Genomic DNA, 9,932 nt, shown 5'->3' with positions numbered 1-9,932 from the left:
TCAGTAACATGTGGAATCTTCCCAGACCAGGGACCAGACTGGTGTCCCCTGCATTGGCAGGCGGATTCTTAACCTCTGGACCACCAGGGAAGCCCCATCTGTGCTTTGAAATATGCCCTGATACTCCTCTCCCAGAGTTGAAAATGACCAATAGAGGGCTTGGGGGCCAGCGAAGGGATTTGGATTTTAGTACCAGGTGTTGGTGTGTTTCAAGCCAGAGAGCGGTACACTTTGATGGCTGTGTGACCTTAAGCAAGTGGCTTAACTGCTCTGTGCTTCCATTTCCTCATCTAAAATATGGGGCTACAAGTAATACCAATCTCGTGGAGAAGCAAGAAGGAAATGAGATCGTGTCCGTGACATGCTTAGGACAGTGCCTGGCGTGCAGGGACCATTCTGTTGGTGTCAGTGTGCGGCGGGCACGATGATAGTCTAACAGAAGTGCTCCCGGTGCCTCTGGAGGGTGTCGGGAAGGAAAAGACAAGTTAAGGGGCTGCTGCAGCAGGAACACGAGCACTGACCACGCCTGTGTGCCGGGTCCTAGGGGTATGGATGACATAGGCCAGGCCTAAGGGGGCATCTGACTTGACTCGATGGGGGTCAGGAGGTGGGGAGTTTCCCCAATAGCTCAGCAAGTAAAGCATCTGCCTGCCAATGCAGGAGACATAAGAGACATGGGTTCCATCCCTGGGTTGGGAAGATTCCCCTGGAGAAGGAAATGGCAACCCACTCCAGTAGTCTTGCCTGGAGAATCCCATGGACTGAGGAGCCTGGCGGGCTGAAGTCCAAAGGATCGTAAAGAATGGGACACGACTGAGCGACTGTGAATGCACAGGAGGTGTGGGAAGGCTGGTTGGAGGAAGGAGGGTGAATCCTGAAGAGGGGTTAGCAGTGATCCATGTGGACAAGGTGTGCAGGGTGGGGAGCGATGACGTTCTGGGTTGGGGTGCGAGGCGGGGAACAGAATACGGAAAAGGTGCTGGGAAGGAGCGCACGAGGCGGGTTTGGGCACAAGGGAATCCTTCGGTGTGGCTCAAGTGCAGGTCTGGGTCTTGCTTGACTGAAGTTTGGGGAAGTTGGGAAGGAGGGAGGGAGACGAGCCTGCCTTCCGCTTGAGGACAGCCCAGGTGGGGTGCGAATGTTGGGGGTCTGTCTGTCCAGGTGTGGATCATGTGTGAAGGGCACTGCTTCAAGGTGGCTGTGGACAGTCAGCACCTGTTTGAATACCACCACCGCCTGAAGAACCTGCCCGCCATCAACAACCTGGAGGTGGGGGGCGACATCCAGCTGACCCACGTGCAGACATAGACCGGCCCTGCCCTGTGCTGCTGTCTGGATCTGCTCACCACCCACATCTTCCCTGCCTCAGCCCCAGCCCCAGCCCTTCCCAGGCCGCCCAGCATCTGGGGGCTTTGCTGGAGAGATCACGACCTTGGCTGGCTCTGCTCCTGGCTGCAGCCAGCGCAGAGCGGAGAGGGCAGCTGGCCAGGACCGGGCAGCACCCAGAGCCTACAGAAGATGGGTGGTCCACAGGCAGAAGGCCCTGTTCAGTTCCTGTGGCAGAAAGGGAGGGTCCTGGCCTTCCCAGGCTCCAGGCCTGCAGCCCCACCTGCCTCGAAACCACATTCCCATCCCCCATTCAAGTTCACCTAGTCCGAGTGCCAGCTGTCACTCCTCATGGGAAGCGGCATCCTCGACCCCTCCCCTTTCTCCAACCTTGACCCTCTCCCCGCTCTGTTAAGTCTACCCTGCTGACACCCCTCTGGCCCCCACTAATGAACCGGAACTGTCTCGGCAGGGGGCTGTCCCTTTTCCCAGTGTCCTTCGAATAAAGAAAGAAAGAAAAAGACTTGTTGGTTTTATTAAATGAATCTTGAGACGTTTTGTTGTCTCCGGAATTGAGAAGATCCTGGCTGAGGGAAGGGGAAGGAGAGATCATTGGTTCACTTTGATCAGGGGGCTTCCTGACATTGCACCCTGCTCCCCGCGGGTCCCCCACTAACCCCACAAGGGTGTGGGAGAAAGCTCAGACCCCCTCTGGATGGGAATCTTTGCTGGAACCTTGGTGACAGAGGTGAACCCCAGAAAACCAGTGGCTCCATGCTTCTGAAATGGGCTGGACCAGGCGGCCACATCGCAGGGCCGGTTCAGCAGAACCCTGGGTCCCAGTGGGAGGAGGGGGCTGGTGAGCTCCAGAGAAGCTGGCTCGGAAGAGAGGCCTGTGTGTGTGGTTCCGCTGTGGTTCCCCCGGCATCGGGGGTCTGTATGTGGGGAATGGGAAGAGACTCAGTGTGGGGGCTCCGCCGGCCACAGAGCCAGTGCCGGGGGACCCGGCTCTGTGTCCCTCCCCATGATGCCAGCACATCCTGCTAACTCCAAGAATCCAGTCCTTGGGAACCAGGGTGGGCTTGGACCAGCAGCACCTGGGGGCTCCTTAGAAATAGAGAATCCAGGCTCTGCTGCAGATCTCATCAGTCTGCGATGTAACAAGAGCCCAAGTGGTCCCCTGCTCGCTGGAGTGGCAGAGGCCCTGGTCCAGGGCACTGGCCTTGACCACGTTGTACAGATGCATCGCTAGGACACTGCGGTGGCGTGTCCCTCCTCCTCCTCCCCCACCCCCCGGCCACCCCACCTGAGCAGGAGTGGGGGAGGGGAAAAGGGGGCCAAGGAGTCAAGGAAACAAGAGTCCAAACCCAGGCTGGGAGCCAGATTTAGCCAACCCTCCACTTAGCCTCTGGCTGAGTTCCTTCCTTGTTCCCACTGGGCTCAGTCCCTGAGGAAGCCTTCCCTGTGGAAGACGTGTGTCCTTCACTCACCATCAAGTCCTTGACACGTAGCCCAGCCTCACCTGCTTTGTCACCCAGGAACCAAATCATTATTGGCCAAACTGTCATGAAACAGGCAGCCCCAGAGCAGAAGGCGGTGACTCCCGCGACAGGGCTGCAGGGCAGGCCTTCACTAAAGGACTGGCAGCTCACGGCTCAGCTGGCGCCCTCAGGCCAGCTGTGCTTCCTCACCTCCGTCACAGGTTTTCAGATGTGCACAAAACTTCATGTGCTGCCCCCAGGCCCAGTGGGCATTTCAGAGAAGCAACGTAGCCAAGCTGGTATGTCCCTTTGTGGGGGATTTTTGTCCAAGCTGTGGGAACCCCACCACCACCCCGCCAACCCTAACTCTGTACAGCTTAAGGCTGCTTTCCTTACAAAACACACATATACATATACAGTGTGGTTAAAATAAAATGTATTTAGTATAAATATCTCCATCATAGAATCATACAAGGAAGGCCCAAGAGGCAGACTGGGGTTTGCTTGTTTTAAATACAGAGGCATAAATAACTGTACATGGGCAGTTAAATACAGAGTGGCGTGACAGCGCCTCCTAGTGGTCACTCCAAGCGGTGCAATCAAGGAAGTTCCATCTTTCTCACCTCTGGCCAGACACTGCAGATTTAGTCTCCAAGGGACCAGGGAGGCCAGTCTCTCCACCACCCCGGAGCAGGGGCTCAAGAGAGACAAAAGGTTCCACTCTGTCTCCAAGGCTGCTACTTGGTAGCAGGTCAAGTAAAGGGTTTGAGAGGGAAGGAGATGGGGAAATAAAATGAGAAGCTTGGGGATATAATCTCCCTCCAATCTCCCCAGTCCTGTGACCTCAGATAATCGAGAGTGGGTGCCATCATTAAGTTCCATGGCAGCAGCTTTAACTTCTGTGGGCGCCTGGAGCTCTGGGATCACTGGGCAGCCCTGCTGCCCCATCCTTTTTCACCTCATAGGGAAATACAGCACCAAAGATGTCTTCATGATAGCGCTTCTGGTTCTTTAAGGGAAAACAGAGACCAAGGTATTAATATCAGCTCTGCTGGTGCAGCCCCCTCTCACTCAGCAGGTCCAGGCTGGGACCAGTCCCCAGGGTTCCCTGGTTTCCCCATCACACGGACACTCATGAACTATTTGCCTTCCCAATTGCAATGCTTAGATTAGATTTGAATCTCACTTAAAACTCTTTAGCTCCCATGAGTACCCACTCTGGTGTGAACCACAAAACATCTCCCCAAGCTTTATGATGGCCATTAAAGGCTGTTCATTGGAAAAGACCCTGATGCCGGTAAAGATAGAAGGCAGGAGGAGAAGGGGATGATGGAGGACGAGATGATTGCATGGCATCGTTGACTCAATGAACATGAGATGGTGAAGGACAGAAAAGCCTGGTGTGCTGCAGTCCACCGGGTCGCAAAGAGTCGGACACGACTGAGCCTGCCCTGTGCTTGTCCCACAGGGCTCCAGGCACTGTGGGCTCTGAGATAAATATGGTTGGGAAATGCTGTGCACTTTCTCCCAGTCTTCAAGCTCTTTGATGCACAGCAGCATGTTAGGGACTCTGAGTGTCTTGCAGAAAATCAACACGTTTGCCTTTGTCTAACTGAGCAACCAGATCAGGATGGAGAGTCAGGCCTTCTAACAGCTCACCAGCTCTGACCTCCCGCCCTCTCTAGGATTCCTTTGAGTTCAGTCTGAGCCTGAGTTCCCTGGTTCCAGCTCCCAGGCCCATGCCTGTGACCTGCATCCCGAGCCCACACACCACCAGCGGCCCTACCTTGAGCTGGAAGAAATAGTCCTCCACCTGTTCCTCATTCAGGCTCAGCGCAGTAGCCATCAGCTGCTTCAGGGTGCGGGCCACGTCCCGGGCCATGCGCACATCCCCACAGACATAGAGGTGGCCTTGCTCCTCGTGCAGCACGCGAAGCACCTCGCCCGCCAGCCGCTGCCGCAGGATGTCTTGAACATAGACCTGAACCCAGAGCAGATGGTGGGTCCAGGCCCCCGCCATTGAGGGCAAAGGCTGCGGTCAGGCCTCCTGGCCATGGGGAGGTGGGGAGGGGGCACAAGGGGCCATGGGGTGAGCACCCTCCCAGCCAGGGCCTTGCATGGGGACAATCAAGGTCGAGATGAGGAGGTGCACTGGCGCCCTGCCTGGCCCAGGCCTGAGTTGGGGCTGGAGAGGTGAACACCGGCCACAGCCCTGCCCTTGAGGAGCTGACCTTCAGTGGAGCTCCCAGATTTAGCACACTTGCTCTGAATTTAGCACACTTCAAAGAGGCATCAATCAAGCCACTTGCCCTGCCCAGGGATCTGAGGCCCATCTGCTTACACCCCAGAAAACAGAGCCTCTCAGTGCAGACTGTCCAGGGGACCCTCCTTGTAATTCAGAGCAGGGTTCCCCAGATATTCAGAAGTCCTGGAGTCAATCGGGGACTCCCTGCTCTTGCTTCACACAAGTGATGCCACCAGGCATGGAGATGCCACCAGGCACGGAGTACCAGCATGGGAGGGACCCAATGGGACAAGTTCACAAAGGCTGAGCCAAGAGACTGTTCTGACTGCCCAGGCTCTTGGGGCAAAGTGCCCACTGGGGTAGCAGAGTGAGTCAGCAGGCCATTCAGGGAACAGCAGCCACCCTCCAGCCTTGCCGTGGCTGGACCACCACCCACCCAACAGTTGTACATCCAGAGGGGGGAGCCTTCAGCAGGCTGGGCACTGGGGATGAACCCATACACGACCCTGACTTAGCCCTGACCATCTCAGGACCTGTCTCTTCTCCTGGAAGAGTGAACGTACATCAGTAGCTTCACAGCACTGCTCTGGTGACTGCACCATGGCTTCCATTTTATTTTTAAATATTTATTTGGCTGCACTGGGTCTTTGTTTCGGCATGCAGGATCTTTAGTTGCATGATGCCTGACCAGGGATTGAACTCGGTCCCCTGCATTGGGAGCATGGAGTCTCAGCCCCTAGAACACCAGGCAAGTCCCTTGCCTCTATTTTGGAGCTGAGGAGGTGAAGGCTCACAGAAGTAAGGAGCTTGTGGGGAGCCAGACACCCACCATAGTCTGTTCTTTAAATGCGCCGCCCTTTCTACACGCACAGTTGTGGCATTTACCTTGGGCTGGTCAGGCAGGCGGGAATAGGCCGTGTGCACCTCGTGCAGCACCCCCTTGCGGGCCATCTCCAGCATCTCCTCCCAGTAGAGGTGGTCCTCTTCTGGGCGGCGGCACCCGAAAACCAGGGTCATGCGGCCGCCCTGGAGCCCTGCAAGACCCAGAGCAGGTTGCAGTTACCAGGGTGGCCAGCAGAGGGCAGGCGGATCATGCTGCAAGGCTGGCTGAGCTGGGCACCCAACTGGAATCCCATTTCACCACCACATCCTATCTAAAATAGTACTGTCCCTATTTTACAGATGAGGAAACTGAGGCCCAGGGCATTCATATCATTTTTCCACACAGGCTGAGGTAAACTTGGGAGAGGGGCCAGGAAATGTCTGTGGGATGGTTACAGTTACAGTTTTACTCCCAGGCAGGCGCTGGGCACCACCCCTCCCCATCCCCGGGAGCCTTCCGGTTATACCTTTGTGCTCAGCCTCATGGAGCCGCTGCTGCCAGAAACTGCGGAAGGGGGCGATGCCCGTGCCGGGCCCAATGAGGATGCAAGGACGGGAGCGGTCCTCGGGAAGCTGGAAGCCGCTGGCACTGAGGGGACAGAAGGAAAGAGGTCCTGTCCTCAGAGACTCTGGGTCTGATGCATGCACACAGGACAGGGGCACGGGAACTGAGGTGTGGTGGAGGCAGCAGTGTTGAGGGGTGGGGGGTTGCAGTGGAGACAACAAGCTCAAATTTGATTTTCCAAGTCCAGTAGGTTATTTCATGTCTCCCATCCAGGTGAACTACATTCACCATCACCTCACCCTGGGGTCCTTTGGCAAAAAGGCTGAGCCTCGTTTTCTGAGCCCACCACCGCTGTCAACCTCCCTGCTAGAGACCTGGCTGTGCTCTATCGCTAGGGGAGATACCCAGTGTGAGGAGACACCCAGTGTGATGACCCCAGTGCCTTCTTTACAGGCCAATAGACCCCAAGTGGCATCTAAACCCCAGAAGCCTCCCTTTCAACCCAGTATTCCCCGGGGCCCGTGGTCCCACAATAGACACAGTGGAGGAGTGCCTACCTTCGCACAAAGCAGGGCACCGGGTCTTGGGGCTTCAAGCTGCTGAGCCACGTGCTGCAGACGCCATGGTGCAGGGGACCTTGGCCATCTGCAAGGACAGCACAAACTGACCAACGTGGTCCCCGCCACCCGTGCATGAACGCTTTCAGTGGCTCCTCCCTGAACTGCCCGCTCAGGCACTCAACAGGGTTTAATCAGAGGGCTGCTTTTCCTCCCGGTTCTGAGCTCTACTCTCTATGTGCCCAGAGTTGGCAAAAGCTGAAAGGGACTCAGAGCGGGCAAGGCTATCTCACTGCAGAAGCTGAGTCTCAGAGAGGGAAGGTGACTTGTACAAGGCCCCTCAAGTAACGGTAGAATCAGGTCACAACTCAGCTTTCCTAACTCCTACTCCAGTGCTCCTACCAAGAAGTCCTGTTGGTTTCCCTCAGGGTGGAATCCTGCTTTCACAGGATGTGCACCTGCCTCCCCTCCCCAAGGACTGAGCCCTGGCCTCTTCAGATGTTCTTTGAGTGAAAGTCGCTCAGTCACGTTGACTCTTTGCAACCCCATGGACTGTAATTGTAACCTGCAAGGCTCCTTTGTCCATGGAATTCTCCAGGCAAGAATACTGGAGTGGGTAGCCATTGCCTTTTCCAGAGGATCTTTCCAACCCAGGGATGGAACCCAGGTTTCCTGCAAATGTTCTTTAGCAGAGCAAAGAGCGTCTCTGCCTGGTTTTCAGAAACCATGTGAATGTGCTTCTCAGGTCACATCTACAAAGAAGTTAGCTTGGTGCCCGGTTCATAGTGATCTCTCCCATACTCCTCCCACTGCTGTTAACAGGGCTGGAAGATGGGTGTGTAATGATGAGGAGATCAAAGCTCAGAGGTGTTGAATGGCTGTCCAGTAAGTAGCAGACTTGGGCTGCTCCGCAGTCCCTGCCCCAGCCTCACCTCGGGTGCGGTACGTGAGCACGGCCACAGTGAGGTGGATCTCCGTGGGTGTGAGGTCCCTGGAGGAGCTGATGGAGTAGTACCGGGGCTTCAGAATAGGGAGCTGGGAGAGCAGGAAGCTGGCAGACACCCGCAGGGACGGGAACTCCTCCAGCACCTCCAGAAATGTGGGGCTGTTGGTGAACTTCCACTTGTTGTAATCTGAGGGCTGAAAGCCAAGGACAATGTGAGTGTCTCTGGGAGCTTGCTCCACACGGAGGGAAGAGGCTGTCACAATTCAGTATTCATTCATTCACTCACTCATTCATTCCCACAGCAACTATTTCAAAGAACTGGGCGCTGTCCGTGGTGCTGAAAACACTAAGCTGGAGAGGAGTAGCATTTCTCTAACCTGTGTGCTTAGAACCTTACTGTCAACAACTGGTGGGCAGCAGTCAAATATTTATTATAACCTAATTTGGGGGAGTGTTTTGGAATCATACATGGGCAGCAGTCAAATTTTTATCATAACCTAATTTAGGGGAGAGCTTTGGAATCATATCCTGGAGAAGGAAATGGCAACCCACTCCAGTATTCTTGCCTGGAGAACTCCATAGACAGAGGAGCCTGGCGGGCTACAGTCCACTGGGTCACAAAGAGTAGGACACGACTAAGTGACTAACACCCTTGGAAACATACAGACCTGGGTTCAAACCTTGCCTGAAGGCTCTTACTATTTGTGGGATCTTGTCCCCATTACTTAACCTTTGTGGAGTGAGGGCAGCATCACTGCCTCGTGGGGATGTTGTGAGAATTAAGTAAGAAAATGTGCACCGAGTTAGTGTAGTGCAGCCACAGGAGAATGGCAGTGGAGGTGACTGGAATCAAGATAATTAGAGATAATGGTGATGGTAATAATGGTATCCAGTGCCTTTGCAAAGGGCTTCCCTGGCAGCTCAGATGGTAAAGAATCCATCTGCAATGCAGGAGACCCCAGTTTGATTCCTGGGTCAGGAAGATCCGCTGGAGAAGGGATAGACTACCCACTCCAGTATTCTTTGGGCTTCCCTTGTGGCTTAGCTGGTAAAGAATCCACCTGCAAAATGCGGGAGACCTGAGTTTGATCCCTGGGTTGGAAGTGCCTTTGCAAAGACTTGGGCCTAGAAAGTTTCCTGTGAGTTAATGCATTCTTTCATTCATTTATTAATTCAACTACTACACATCTGTCACTATGTCCATTCATCCACACCATCTATTCTCCAACACTTCCTGAGTTCCAGGCTTCTTCCAGGTGTGGGGAATACAAGAGAGAATGGTTCTCCTTTTCTAGCTAATTTCTGAGGAAGGGCACTTAGGTTGCATTCTGCAGACATTCAAAAAACTCAGTTCACTCAATGCAACTAACTATGTCCTAGAAATGGGATGGAAGAGGATGCCTGACTTCCTACCAGCCTTTGACAAGTCACGCTTTGGGAAGTTGGGGTGGATTCCTCTTGAAGCTTAAAAACCAGCTCTAGGCTCAGGCTCCCCCTGACTCTGGGACCCTGCCCCAGCCTCGCCCACCAGCCCCGACCTTCACCTGGCATAGGGTCTCCAGCCTCTGCTTCTCAGCCTCTTCTGTGGCCAGCTGGGCCAGCTTTCGGAGCAGCAGCTGGGTTGGCGGGGTGGTGATGTCCAGGAAATAGGTGAGAGCCTGGCTGAGTGAGCAAGGTGGCAGCCGCTTATCCTTGACCCAGTAGCTGCCTGAAGGGGGAAGAAAGGAGACAGGGTAGGAAAGAGGCCCCGTTTAGGTTTCCCAAAGAGCGATAAGGCATCTGGGACAGACATCCTCCACCCTCCAGCTGCAGGGGAGAGAAGACACTGAAATTCTGGTTCCAGGAACAGCAAAAGGGCTCACGTGCCCAACTCAAGTGCAGGAGGATGCTGCTCAGAGATAGGACTGCTAGGAAAGGCTGATCAATAGTCCCCTGAAGGGCACCCAAGTGGACACAATCCTGCAAAACTAACCATGCACCAGGGTTCAGT

General features: G+C 54.8%; 2 protein-coding genes across 4 annotated transcripts in view; one reads left to right on the top strand and one right to left on the bottom strand.

The window, feature by feature from the left end:
• Positions 1 to 1,849, top strand: part of LGALS9 (lectin, galactoside-binding, soluble, 9) — an 18,340-nt gene extending 16,491 nt beyond the window's left edge. For all 3 annotated transcript variants that reach the window (XM_010861446.1, XM_010861447.1, XM_010861445.1), the window contains one exon: positions 1,162 to 1,849. In XM_010861446.1, the coding sequence (XP_010859748.1) occupies positions 1,162 to 1,308 (147 nt within the window). In that variant the 3' untranslated portion in view covers positions 1,309 to 1,849. The remainder of the gene's footprint in view (positions 1 to 1,161) is intronic.
• Positions 1,850 to 3,226: 1,377 nt separating this feature from the next.
• Positions 3,227 to 9,932, bottom strand: part of NOS2 (nitric oxide synthase 2, inducible) — a 36,154-nt gene continuing 29,448 nt past the window's right edge. Inside the window, exons 20-26 of the mRNA XM_010861443.1 lie at positions 9,487 to 9,650; positions 7,929 to 8,136; positions 6,997 to 7,084; positions 6,402 to 6,523; positions 5,938 to 6,086; positions 4,594 to 4,788; positions 3,227 to 3,816 (exon numbers count right to left, since the gene is read on the bottom strand). Coding sequence (XP_010859745.1) covers positions 3,700 to 3,816; positions 4,594 to 4,788; positions 5,938 to 6,086; positions 6,402 to 6,523; positions 6,997 to 7,084; positions 7,929 to 8,136; positions 9,487 to 9,650 — 1,043 coding nt within the window. The 3' untranslated portion in view covers positions 3,227 to 3,699. The remainder of the gene's footprint in view (positions 3,817 to 4,593; positions 4,789 to 5,937; positions 6,087 to 6,401; positions 6,524 to 6,996; positions 7,085 to 7,928; positions 8,137 to 9,486; positions 9,651 to 9,932) is intronic.

The sequence above is a fragment of the Bison bison genome, unplaced genomic scaffold (genome assembly GCF_000754665.1).
Source record: "Bison bison bison isolate TAMUID 2011002044 unplaced genomic scaffold, Bison_UMD1.0 scf7180017864472, whole genome shotgun sequence".
Lineage (NCBI taxonomy): Eukaryota > Metazoa > Chordata > Mammalia > Artiodactyla > Bovidae > Bison > Bison bison.
The sequence above is the reverse complement of the archived record's forward strand: the minus strand, read 5'-3'. Positions and strand labels throughout refer to the sequence as shown.